General features: G+C 43.2%; 1 protein-coding gene across 1 annotated transcript in view; it reads right to left on the bottom strand.

Moving 5' to 3' along the window:
* Positions 1–761: 761 nt before the first annotated feature.
* The window catches only part of zc3h13 (zinc finger CCCH-type containing 13), a 59,761-nt gene continuing 46,261 nt past the window's right edge, over positions 762–14,261 (bottom strand). The window contains 6 exon segments of the mRNA XM_080423050.1: positions 762–1,495; positions 4,485–4,648; positions 5,965–6,165; positions 9,091–9,234; positions 10,592–10,989; positions 12,278–12,734. Coding sequence (XP_080279176.1) covers positions 1,262–1,495; positions 4,485–4,648; positions 5,965–6,165; positions 9,091–9,234; positions 10,592–10,989; positions 12,278–12,734 — 1,598 coding nt within the window. The 3' untranslated portion in view covers positions 762–1,261.

The raw sequence follows: 14,261 nt of genomic DNA, 5'->3' as shown, positions 1-14,261 counted from the left end.
TCTCTCCTAAGGGTAGAAGAAATAACGGAAGAAATACAACGTTTTCCGGTCACTCGGTCCTTCGTGAAGGTCCGAGTGACCGGAAAACGTTGCATCTTTACCAATACATTTTTTTTTGCAAGTGAAGACAGTGTGCGGGACTCACCTCCACCCCGCCCCCCCCCCCCCCACCGTCCCCTATTTCTTCTGCTATTCAAGTTCATTACTGCGTCTCTCCACCTCTCCATCTCCGGAGGTGTGCAAAAGGAAATTTTTTTCCTCATCTCTCCTATAACGGGACATTTCTCTACAGTGTCTGGTATTCCCGTGTGTGTGTGTGTGACCTCTGGGGTGGGCTGGGGGGGGAGGGGGGAGGGTAGTGTGTAAGTGTCTATAGAGGGCTGATCAGTCACTTTTCAGTTCAGGTAGACATTGCCAAACCATTCAATAAAGAATAATACATGGGAGTGTAACATCTGTTCTTAAGCCCCCACACAGCCAACACGTGTAACAGCCTTACATTCAAAAGGGAGGAATAGTTTGGCAGTGGAAATCGTTCCTTTCAAAGTCTCTTCAGGATTTCGGTGCCTTCGGTGCGGTTTTAAACGTCACTGCGGAGATGTGCCCCGTTCATGCTTTTTGACAGAACGGTGTAAATGCCAATAATTTAAAAACAGACATAGCAAAAAGACATCACGTTATTGGGAGGACCTTCTTCACGCCATAAAGTCAACAGACTCATTTACAGGGGGGGGGGGGGGGGACACACAAAATGAAACATCTCTATAGAACCCCTTTAATGCAAAGTTTTTGTAACTTAATGCACAACAAGAAAACAAAACATCCAGCACTTTGAACATGGTTAAGAACAGCAGGGAAATAGACAACGCTCATCTAAAAGGTATAAAATGCACACAAATAGGACATTATTTCAGGGTTTGTTTTATATGTCTTTCCTGCCACACGTTTCATTTAATTCAACATACAAGACCTCTGTAAACCTCCATAGGCTAAACACACCCAATAGTCACTATGGCAGAGTACTGTACTTGCCACTCAATCAAAAAGAGAGACAGAGAAAAATATAGATTAGCACGAACTGCAAACAAAACAAAAAACAAAAAAACTAACTGCGTTTGCTTTCTTTTCTTCCGGTCATTTAAATATAAGGAAAATTTTAAACTGCATTAAAAAAGGAAAAAAAAGGGCTTATCTGTTTTTTTGATTTCATGCATTTAGGCGTTTTTTTTTTTTTTTACTTGGTTGAGGCCACGCCCCTCTCTCAGGACAGGCTAACCTCGGCCTGTGCTGCTGCTGCAGCAGCGGGTTTGACACAGACGGGGGGCGGAGCGGCCGCCACGTCGGCCGGCGGGGCGGGCCCGCTGCCGTCGGCCCTCTCCGCCGGGGGGCCCGTCGCCAGCTGCCCGGCCATGGTCCTCCTGAACAGACGCATGCTCAGCTGCAGGAGGTCGTTGTCCACCACGGGAGTGCTGGGGTACATCTGCTTGGTCAGACCCTAAGACATGGAGGCAGAGAATGACCCGCACTTTATAGTTAGGGCTGAAAATAACCCATTGAGACCTGAAGCAGATTCTACACGTCTCCTAAATCTCAACAGTATTCTGAAAAATCACACCCTGTGTGAAGTGGGCGGTGTCTTGCTAGCTAATCACAATACTGAATGGAGTCGATCAATCATGTACAAAGGATAAATACATTTATTGAAACACTCTTTATGATGGACAAAACCATAACTTGAAAAAAACCAAATTTGGTTTTTTTCAAGTTATGGTTGCTTATATAGGGCTATGCACATGTGTCATGTGACACTGGCCAATCACAGTCCTGAATAGGCTGTGATTGGCCAATCACAGCGCAGGATAATTCTACTAATTTCCTGGGCCCAGATCACAGCGCAGGAAAATGTACATTTTTCCAAATCTCACTTATAGGGGCGGTTTCACCGCCCAAAAACGTGTGTTTCTATAACAGTGGTGCTCAATCTTTTTCATGTCAAGGACCCCCAGAATTATATGTATTTGGCCGCAGACCCCCATCAAAATATTTTGTTCCAGGGACCCCCCAGAATTAAAGATTTGAGATAAAAATGTTCGCTTTAAAAATATATATATTCAAAAATTTGCACACATTTTCACGATTTTTCAAAAATAGCAGATCTACAAGCTCGTAGCGCGGCACCGAGTGCCGCGCTACGAGCTTGTAGATCTGCTATTTTTGAATAGCCCAAAGTGTAAAATGATGCTTTTTAGCTCAAATCTAAAAATGACACAGTTCCAGGTCTTAATGGGATAAGGATTATTTTCTAAGCGATTTTTCCACGTAAACACCAGCGGTCGCGTTAGTTCGATAAATGGGAGACACTTTATTGTGACGGTAAGACCGGAAGAAGAGTTGTTGTTGTTGTTGTTGCTGCTGCGATGTTGTCGCATGTTATTACAACTCCGTTGTCGGCACGGCAGTCAGACCGAGACCGCGGTCCCGGTTATATCAGATAACGTTGTGTATTGAACAGTCGACACAAGTTGTATTACGAGTTAGAATACGTCACAGACACTTTCAAACGGGAGGGCCCTTGTGAGTAAAGTTGGCAAGTTGTCCTACCACAAATCTGTGACACAAATCTGTCATCTTAAGATTTCTTTGGCTATTCAAAAATAGCAGATCTACAAGCTCATAGCGCGGCACTCGGTGCCGCGCTATGAGCTTGTAGATCTGCTATTATTTTTTTTATTGTGAAAAAGAAAAAGATTTTTTTTTCAAAAAACTGTTAGGATGTAGAAAAATGTCCTTTAATTCTTTATACAAATACATTAAGCACTTACTATTTTATACACCGTCGCACAACAGTGTCGTGCATAAATAGTGTAAATAGCAGATCTAGAAGCTCACAACACGTCTTGTGAGATTGTAGATCAGCCATTTACACTATTTTGCGGGAACCTTTCACCTGTAATGAGATGCCCGAAAATAGGAATCGATTATTTGTCGTTTATATTATTAAATTATAAAAAAAGATATATAATTCAATTAAACATTGCACCCCCACACTTAACATCTTTTTTATTCTCTAGTATTTATCACACATAAAAAAGTCAGGATTTTTAACAGCCATCAGTCAACTTCCTTACAAGCAGACTTCGTTTTAGATAAAAAAAAAAGACTGTAGCCCTTTTTCTCCCCAATTTAGTAGTTCTGCCAAAAGAGCACCGAAGTCTGACGTGATTTACACACGTTTTCCACCCCCAATCTGAATCCCCATAGACGTGTTTAATATCGCGTCAAATAAGAACTGTGTTCCAAAAATAAACAAATGACCCCGGCGGTTTGACTCTTATGGATATGAAGCATCAACTGACGGTGAGAAAACGATAATGTTACTTCCGACGAATTAGTTAAATTTTCACCAGAAACAGACTGTATCAAATATAAGTGACTGACTATCATAAACGATACAGAACCTCCTCCCTGACAATATCGCCGAGACGGTTTGTTTATTTTTGGACCACAATTCTTATATGAGACGATTCTAAGATGACCCAATGTTATTCTCCATAGAGAAAATGCGAACCAGGGGATGAACGAGTGACGTCAGGACTTCTGTTACTCTATTGATTCCTCTCCACACACATTTCTGTGTTGTCACTGCTGTCGTATCCTACTACCGACTCACCTGCCAGTGAGGAGCCCCCACCAGGAGGATATAGAGCTACTCCTCCCGCCCAACACTCCCTGCTGACAGCCCGTAGGAATACATGCAGTGACAAATATCACCCTCCACGCCGTATACACGCTCCACAAAGCCGGAGGCACCGCGGTGGATTGGAACCCCACTACCTCGGCGGTGGTGGGCAGGGCACTTTACCACCGCGCCACCCGGGCGCATAAGCAAGTCTTAACGTTATATAATTAAGAATGTGGAGTTAACCCGTTAAGACCTGGAGGAATAGCAGATCTACAAGCTCATGAGTGCTATATGAGCGCCATCATGAGCTTGTAGATCTGCTTTTTTTTTTTTTTTGGAAATCTTTGGATATCATTAACATTTGTTAATGATATAACATGATTTATGATAACTGTAACACAATTTTTTGCTTCTGAGGGTTCTACAAATGTCTTCTAAATCTTAACATTTTTTTTTAAAAAACATGTTGCTATGCCAGTGGTGCTCAAACTTTTTCATGTCAAGAACCTCCAAAATGATATGTATTTGGCCGCAGTCCCCCCCCCCCCATCTCAAAATATTTTGTTCCAGGGACCCCCACAGAAGCAAAGATTTGAGTTACAAATGTTCGCTTTAAAAAATATATTATAAGATTTGCACAAATTTTCACGATTTAAAAAAAATAGCAGATCTACAAGATGATAGTGCGGCACTCGGTGACGCGCTATGATCTTGTATATCTGCTATTTTTGAATAGCAAATCACCCTAAAGACGTATCGTTAGGCAGCTCTTTTTAAAAAGGGTGAGAGAGAAGCAGCCAACCTTGTCGTTTTTGAGGAGCTGCCGGCGGATGGCGAAGTCTCTGCGGGCGCACAGGGCCTTACAGCAGGGTCCCAGGTTCCTCAGCAGCCCCGCCCTCTCCACGCGCCTGTTCAGGGCGGCCATGTTCAGAGCTCCCAGGTCGTGTTCAAACAGCTTCTCAGCGTCTGTTAGGACGGAGTAAACGGCACACTTTACAACAAACAAAACACTGTATTTTTGTTTATAGCGCTTCACAAGACATACAACTGCGCCGTTTACTATAGGGCTGATCCTTCGGTTATTTGGCACAACAGTGATGTTTTGGTGAATATCTTAGTTAATCCGGCCGGTGTTTTCGGCCTGGTTTCGGGGTTTCAAGCAGAGTGTGTGTGGCCACATGTGGAGGAGGACCATGTATATGTCACGGGAGAAAGAAAAAAAAAACGTGTACACGTGATGCAGGAAGTCTTCCGCGAGTAGATGTGAAGAGCGGTCAAGCCTACACTTCATGTAGCCCCGCTCGGCTCCTCCACTCGACTCCTCCAAAAAAGCAAATGACCAATTGGAACCAGACTATGTCCGGGTTAAGCTGGAGTGACCGAGTGGGAGTGAGTGAGTGGCCGAGATTTGGGGTATTGGAATTTAGCCTTTGCCTCTTGCAGAGCCACACTAACCCATTGATACCTGGAACGCATCTGTGTCACTTTAGATGTCTTTGGCTATTCAAAAATAGCAGATATACAAGCTCGTAGCGCGGCACCGAGTGCCGCGCTACGAGCTTGTAGATCTGCTATTTTTGAAAAATCTTTAAAAAAAAAATTTTTGATTTTTTTTCAAAAAACTGTTAGGATTTAGATTTTTTTAAAGAATCGCCTCAGGTCTTAACACATCCACCGCCAGAGGTTAATCTCATAATGTACTCACCAGTGCCAAGGTGTTTTTGTTGTTTTTTTGTTTTTTTCATGTCGCCATAGATCTTGTTAAAATCCTTAAGATTGAGCCGTGAACGGTCTGTTTACATCCGCGAGATCTCCCTGTATCTCCCAGTGAAGACCGCATGTCAAACGGACTTCCATGACTGTAGTTAGAGCGGATTACGTTAAACAGTGAAATGCGAGGAGAAAAAACTACAGGAAGAGAATTGAGTTTCAGTTTCGTCTGTAGAATGGGAGCGGGCGTGATCGTCGAAACCGGATCCCAAATAATTCTATTTCCTGTCATCAAACCGGAAACGGAAGTGGATCAAAAAAATTCCGAAAGTGCACCCGGACCGCGCATGCGCGAAAAGACCGCAGCCCGTAGGGCTACGGGCTCGGCGCTTAACCGTTGGATTTAACGGCCCGTAGAACTACGGGCCCGGCGGTAAAGGTGTTAATGGGCTAAAAAGGAATCCCAATATTGAAATGATAGCCGGATCTGCCCAACGAGTATCCCCCAAGCTCCCAACACTGAGATATATGCGTGGGGCCAGCTTACAGAGTGAAACGTCTTCTCTCTTTACCTTTGGGGTCGTCCAGCTCGGCTTTGCACACCTCCCTGACCTGCTCCAGGAGCTCGGGGCCGGCCAGGCGCTTGGACACGCCCGCCCTGAGGAGCACCGCCCCCGGGGTGAAGCGTAGCAGCGCGGCGCCCGGCGTGCGCGGCTCCTGCTTCTGTTTGGGCATGAGGCTGGACCAGTCCACGTCGATCACGTCCACAGGACCTGGCAACGCAGAAATAAAAAAATAAATAAACTCTTCGTTTGGAATAAAGTTGTGTGAGAGTTGTGTTTAACCCATTAAGACCTGAGGCGATTCTTTAAAAAAATCGAAATCCCAACAGTTTTTTGAAAAAAATATAAAAAATATTCTTTCAGAATTTTTCAAAAATAGCAGATCTACAAGCTCGTAGCGCGGCACTCGGTGCCGCGCTATGAGCTTGTAGATCTGCTATTTTTGAATAGCCAAAGAAATCTAAAGTGACACAGATGCGTTCCAGGTATTAATGGGTTAACCAATTAAATCCGGGAACATAAATGTGTGTCATTTTAGATTTTTTAGCTATAACCATTATTTTATACTTTGGGCTATTCAAAAATAGCAGATCTACAAGCTCATAGCGCGGCACAGAGTGCCGCATTATGAGCTTGTGGATCTGCTTTTTTTTTAACTTATGTTGCTATATATCAACGGTTCTCAAACGTGTTCATGTCAAGGACCACCCAAAATTATATGTATTTGGCCTGTAAATCTCTGGAAGAAAACTCTATGGTTCCTCAGTGAAGCAACCGGTCTTCTTGGGTTGTCGTCTTCCTTTGACTTCACCAGTCTCACAGAACGTGGTCCTAAATGTGTAAATGGTACCAGGGCTGACACCACATAATGCTGTCACTATGCATAACGGAACACCAGCTTCCACTTGCCCTATTGCACCATGGGCCTTATCCTGAAGGGACAAACGTGGCATCTTTCCATGGGGGCAGTGTTGCTGCTTGGAGCATCAACACAAACTCAACGAAGTTGCAGAACCCATGCTCAGGTGCCAGTCACACACCTGTGACAATTTTTTTGGGTGAACTTAGTGACTAATCAATAGAAAAACAAATATAATGATGTCGTACAAAATGTCATGTTATTGTATTACTGCCTGCAACATAAGGAAAAATAAAAAACAGTGTTTAAAAAAAAGAAAAACAAATATATTTTTTGGGGTGAACTATCGCAGCTTTTGACATAATTCTATCTGAACCAAGCACTACATTACAATTCCCCAGTGTATTATTTCATTTGTATCTTTTTATTTATGTATTTAATCTTCCGTTTACAGTGTTTTATGTGTGTGCGTGCGAGTTTTCGGTTTAGCGTGTGTATATTGCATGTATGTGCATATGTGTGCTATATGAATATGTACGTACGTTGCACTCATGTTTACCTATTGTCCCTTATGACATGATGTGTGGTTGGTTGTATGTATTTCTGAACATTTGCACTCCTTGTTTTTGATTATTGCTGCTCTTAACTCTCTCAGTGCCAGACCCCGAGTTATCCCGAGTTTTAGGGTTATAACCTCAGTGCCAGAACGAGAAATCCCGAGTTTAAAAAAAAAAAAGAAAAAAGTTTTTTTTTTTTTTTGGGGGAAAAAAGTGTTCAGAACCCAAGATATCATTATCTGAAGATCTGCAGCTCCATCCACTCTTTGTTTAACCTATAACTGAAAAAGGCTGTATCTCGCTTCCTAAGCACTTTTTTTTTACTTTGAAAAAAAAAAAGAAAAAAGTTCGCAAAGTTCGCAATACATTTTTTTTTTCATTGGCACTGAGAGAGTTAATATTGTTCAGTTTTTCAAGTGCAGCCCTTTGGGACATTATTTGTGATATTGGGCTAAATTTTACTTGACATCCATGGTAGGTTCCTCTCCCTGGTGTGGAATGAACTCCCCATTGCAGTCAGAACTGCAGACTCACTCCCAATCTTCCCCCGTAATCTGAAGACTCACCTCTTCAGATTCCACCTCAGCCCGTAGCTCTTGCCCTAGCCTTGACGACCTTGCAGGCTTATGCAAAGGTTAAAATATCATTTAGATAGCATGACAGATTCCAGGTTCATTTGTCGACCTGGCATCCTATAGTTTGTATAGTTTCAATGTACAGATTATTTATTTTTTCATATTCTACTGTTTAGACCAAGGGTCTAGCATCCGGCTTGTAAATTGAGGCTATACAGGAAGTGTAACAGTTCATATGAATGGCCTGTTTCACCCCTTATTAGGCTCTATTTAAGCGGATGGGTTTTTGGTCTAACTTGACACTTGATTTTATTACCTTAACACATTGACTGCCAATCGCGTAGATCTACGCGAACCTATTTAAAGCCGCCACGTGCCAATCGCGTAGATCTACGCGAACCAGTGTTTTTTTTTTCTTTCTCGAAATGAACAAAAAGTGCACTTTCTGAAATCTTCGATCCACTTCCGTTTCCGGTAGCACCACCGGAAACGGAATTATTCGGGTTCCGTTTTTTTCGATCGCATCCGCTTCCTGTCTGGGATCCTGTCTAAAAGTCGATTATCTCGGTCGTTGTTTTTCTCCTCGCTGATCACTGTTTAGCGTTCACCGCTGTAGCTTCAAGATGGCGGATCGAAACGGTTTTCGCTGGCCGTTTCACACAGATCGCCTGTGTGTTTAGAACCAAATGAACGCGCACTTTTAACGTGTTTAGCGAGGTCTGTGGCGACATGAAAAAAACAAAAAAACAATAAAACGCTGGCACTGGTGAGTACATTATGATATTAACCTCTGGCATGGAATGCGTTAATAAACATTGTCATAAATACTATACGCTTCCAGTCGCTAGTTTAAAGTCTTCTTTCAATCACCATGATATGCGTTTTGGTAAATTATGGTCCCATTTATGATTTGAAATCGCTTCAAAATAGTCTTCATTTACGGTCTGCAGAAACTAATGGCGTGACACTGTTTTTACGGTCTACGGTTTAGACTGATGATAGGTTCTTTGTTTACCTATGATCCTAGACTACCGTCTCTATGCATTTGATGCATTACCTCGTGTGTACGGTGCTTACTGTTAAGTGGCTCTGGAATAAGAGCGTCAGCTAAAAGCCTACATTGTAAAGTGGTCCCTCGTGTTACCTGTGATCTTCTCCTCGTCCTGCTGGTCCTCTTTCTTCTGGCTGTCGGCCAGGATCTCGTCCAGCTCGTCGTCGCTGATGGGCTCGTACTCCTCGCCGGCCGACGCGGCGGACTGGCAGTCGTCTTCCTTCCCGTCGTCCTCTCCTGGTCAGACAGAGAGACACACAATGTGGAAAATACGCCTTAAAAGCCGAGCCGGGGAAACCGACGGACCAACAACCCGCCATCGATTTGTGCCGTTGTCTTTTTATGGATTATTCTACCCCCCATGGGCCCTTGAGCGGGTTCTAGGGGGTCCCAGTTAAACCACTTTAGCAGTTAGCTAAAGGGGTTAGGGGTTAATTTTAGTTGATGCAATTGGAGAATGTACTGTATAATGTTGGACAATGTACTGTGTGTCCCATTCTATAATGGGAGTGGACGGGAGGTCGTTTTTTTTGGACAGGATTCACATTCGTCCTCTCCATTTTACAGGCTCCGTGGATGATTCAAAAGTTGCGTTAGAGCGCACCATGTAAAAAAAAATATATATATATATATATATTGGATTAAACGGTTATAGTCGTTTATGGCACAGCTTTTTTCTGTTCTGGCCCCACAGTGGTGGAATGAACTCCCCACTGATGTCAGGACAGCAGAGTCACTGCCCGTCTTTCACTGCAGGCTGAAAACCCACCTCTTCAGGAAACACTACCCTTCCTCGTCTTCACCTTGCCAACTAGTTGTACTAACTCTTGTTTTATTTTATTGGATCGTGTTTTATTCGATACACTTATTTGTTTTAGCTCTTGCTCATTAGATTTTCCTATTTTGTCTCATCTGTTTAAGACAGTAGGTAGCTGATATATTGCACTTTTACCTTAGCGTTAGGTATACTCTTAGTTGCTTGTTTTAGAAGAGAATGCACTTAAAGACTTAAAAACTTTGGTTTTTACAAACAAGGTTTATATTTGAGCTTGTAATTAAAGTAAATAAAAGATGTGTTCTTTTTTTTTCATTTACTGCCTTCTATAGTTTTAGCAATTTTTGCGATATTGTTTTACAGTGGGCGGGGACATTCTGTCCGGTGGCTAAATATGCCTTTTTTACACAATAAAAAAGATCCTGTGGTCTTTGATGGCCAGATGTGAGTTATTGGGGGCTAGAAGAGCTACTGTAAATAATAATAAAGAAAACACCTGGTTATTGCGTAAAAAAAAAAGACATATTTAGCCACTGGACAGAATGCCCCCGCCCACTGTAAAAAAAAGATTGCGAAAATTGATAAAACTATAGAAAGCAGTAAATGTTTAAATTTTAACACTCATCTTTTATTTACTTTAATTACAATCTAAAACATAAACCTTGGTTGTAAAAAAAGAAAGTTGTCCTTTAAGACTTCTGGTGATTAGTAGTTTCGTCGTCTGCTAAATGACCGTAATGTAATGTATGGCGCTCCACGGTTGTATTCTACTAAACGGTTATAGCCGTTTTTGGCACAAAATGTGTTAAAGACCTTTACCGTCCACACTGTCTGGTTTGTCCAGCTCGCCGCCGCGCTGCTCCGCCATGGCGTGGTGGTGGCTGTTACCGGCCCGCTCTCCGGCCTCCAGGAGGCCGAAGGCTTCTCTGGGCAACAGGGGCTCGTAGTCGCCACCGGCGGCGCCCCTGTCCGGCCTCAGCATCATGTCCCCCCGGAGGAGGTCCCCTCCCCCTCCCCCTCCTCCTCCTCCCCTCATGTCCCCTCCTCCTCCTCCTCCTCCTCGGCCCGGGCCCCTGGGCTCGCCGTGAGGAGGCATGTCCATCATCATCATCATCCTGTCCCTCTCGCGGTCGGGCCTGTTGTCGCGCTGCTCCCTCTCGCGCTCCCTCTCGTGCTGCTGGAGGAGCAGGCCCTCTGGCAGGAGGCGCTCCCTCTCCCTACAGACAGAGAGAGAGAGAGAGAGAGAGAGAGAAACAAAAGTAACATTTATTAGTACAATTTTTAGTTTATTTTTTTTTTACTTGACTTGAGTATTTCCAATTTCCAGTACTCTTACTTCTACTCCACTACATCTCAGAGGCAAATATTGTACTTTTACTCCACTATTATTTAAAAACTTTAGTTACTTTAGTAGATTTAGATTATTATTACAAAACATACGATTAACCACTCCAGCCCTATATACATTTCGGCCATTTGAAAATAGCCGATCTACAACGCATTGTGAGCTTGTAGATCTGCTATTTGCAAAAAAAAAATTTATACATTTGAAACTTGAAATGGGACATTCTGCATAATGAGTACTTTTACTTTTGGTACTTTAAGTGCATTTTGATACCAATACTTTTGTACTTTCACGCAAGCATATTTAGAATTCCTTGTTTACTTGTAACAGATATATACTTGTATACTCTTGGTTGCTTGTTTTAGAAGAAAATGCACTTAAAGGACGACTTCACCCATTTTCAACCTATCTTCATATAATAGGTCCTCACTAATGCCCATGATAAAATGGTACAATTTTTCTACTTGGTCTCATAGGAGGGCTGTGGACAGTCCAGAAACCCGTCTACCAGTGACATCATCATTAGGCAGGATTTTTTTTTTCAACGCGAGAACAATGGCTTCTATTATAGCATTGCAACTTTCCAGGAATACAAAGCCTGCAGTTTCTATTAGCTTGGATTCCCCATCGATGACGTCACTGGTAGACGGGTTTCTGAACTGTCCACAGCCCTCCTCTGAGACACAGACTGATTTAGAAAAAAATGGTACAGTTTTATCGTGAGCATTAGTGAGGACCTATTATATGGGTGAAGTCGTCCTTTAAGACTTCTGGTGATTAGTAGTTTCGTTCCCTACCTATGCTGAATGCACTTATTGTTAAGTGGCTTTGGATGAAAGCGTCTGCTAAATGACTGTAATGTAATGTAACAGAGTACATCTACATTGCAGTATTGATACTTTTACTTAACTCTATTCACTGTCTAATCTCTCAAGAAGGGTGTCAGTGAACCAACGACCTGATCAAGCTGTCATGTGCTGCTCTCTAGTGGCGGATTTGTGCTGTGTCTTTAAAATTCACTCTGATAAATTATTTTCATGACATTTTTCAAAATATAAAAATAAAAAAACAGGAAAATTGCTGGCACTGGGGGAGTACTTTATGAAAATACTCTGGCAGTCAAAGAGTTAAAGTAAAACATGCGAGTACACAGGCCCTACCTCTCCCGCATGTCGCGCTCCCTCAGCAGGGGCTCTCGTCCTCCCGGCCGCATCAGCAGGGGTTCGCGCCGGTCCCGTCCGCCCGCCGCCCCCCACTCTCGGGGCTCGGGGGGCTCCCAGTCCCTCTGCTGCGGGTGCTGGGGGTGGGGGTGGGGGTGCGGGTGAGGGTGGGGATGGGGAGGCTGCTGCTGGAGCAGGAGCAAAGGGGTCTGGGGCTGCTGCTGCTGCCCCCCGCCCTGCAGGGGAGGAGGCGCAGACTGCTGCTGCTGTTGCTGCTGTTGTTGTTGTTGTTGTTGTTGGGGTCGGAAGTCCTTCCTGTCCCTCTCCCGCTCAAACTGCTCCCTCTCCCGCTCCCGCTCCCGGCTGTCGTAGGAGCCGGCGCGGGACCGCGAGCGGCCCTGCCGCTCCGAGTCGGGGGAGCTGCGCCTGGAGCTGTGGCTGCGCGAGTCCTGGCGATCTGCAAGAGACCACAAAGGAGACGGACGGGACGGGACGGGAGATTCAAGTTTAGCAACCCGTCAGGCGGACGCAGTGGTTCACTTTGATTGATTACATACTTTATTAACCCATTAAGACCTGAGGCGATTCTTTAAAAAAAATCTAAATCTTAAGTTTTTTGGAAAAAAAATTAAATAAAATGTTTTCAAGATTTTTCCAAAAATAGCAGATCTACAAGCTCATAGCTCGGCACTCGGTGCCGCGCTATGAGCTTGTATATCTGCTATTTTTGGATAGCCAAAGAAATCTAAAGTGACACAGATGCGTTCCAGGTCTTAATGGATTAATGCAATCCAACTTAATTAACACGTTAATTTAAATGTGTTAATTTGAACTACTAACGCGTGACTGTAGAACAGTCAAAGGTTATGATGATAAAAGGATAACACAAAAAGCCACAGGGGCTTGTTTCCACTGTACTCAATTCAGACATTACACTACATATTAGAATAAAGCTCAGTAGAACCATAAGGTATATCTACAGAGAAAGGAGGGGTTAAACTACACTTTATGTTAACTCTATGTATTTTGAGGACAGGAATTCTTTACTGTTAAAGCTAAGTGTAAGTGATACTTTTTTGTTTAAAACTAAATGTTAATTATTAACACATTAACCGCCAAGAACGTAGTCCTACGGTCCGTTAAATCCAACTGTTAAGCGCCGAGACCGTAGCCCTACGGGCTGCGGTCTTTTCGCGCATGCGCGGTCCGGGTGCACTTTCGGATTTTTTTTGATCCACTTCCGTTTCCGGTTTGATGACCGGAAACGGAATTATTTGGGATCCGGTTTTGACGATCACGTCCGCCCTCGTTCTACAGACGAAACTGAAACTCAATTCTCTTCCTGTAGTTTTTTCTCCTCGCATTTCACTGTTTAACGTAATCCGCTCTAACTCAAACATGGATGCCCCGTTTGACACGCGATCTTCACTGGGAGATACAGGGAGATCTCGCGGATGTAAACAGACCGGCTCAATCTCAATCTTAAGGATTTTAACAAGATCTATGGCGACATGAAAAAAACAAAAAAACAACAAAAACACCTTGGCACTGGTGAGTACATTATGAGATTAACCTCTGGCGGTCGATGTGTTAAAAGGTAGGGTAAGTGATATTTTTTGGTTAAAACAAAAAGTATTTTGTTAAAAGGTTAAAGCACTATATTCTGATAGAAATCATTGCTATAGAGTGTTTGTTCAGTAACAGGAGTCTCCATGTCTCTCCAGCTCTTTAATAAACAGAAAATACATTTTCCGGTAGGTGTCAAAATCTCAGCCAATCAGGAGAAAGTACCAATTTTTAAGCTTCATTTTTATAGTGTTCCAGTTCCAATTTTGCCTGCTCATTTCTTAGTGTCATCACTTCCAATTTCACTTGTTTATGTTTAATCTATATCCTGATTGAGTTCTCTGTCCTGATTGGATCAAATTGGAAATGAAACTGAAACGCAAATGCATTTTCTGTTTTATAAAGAGCTGGAGAGACA

The sequence above is a fragment of the Gymnoscopelus braueri genome (genome assembly GCF_963280865.1).
Source record: "Gymnoscopelus braueri genome assembly, chromosome: 24".
Lineage (NCBI taxonomy): Eukaryota > Metazoa > Chordata > Actinopteri > Myctophiformes > Myctophidae > Gymnoscopelus > Gymnoscopelus braueri.
Note: the sequence above shows the minus strand (reverse complement) of the source record. Positions and strands in the feature narration are given on the sequence as shown.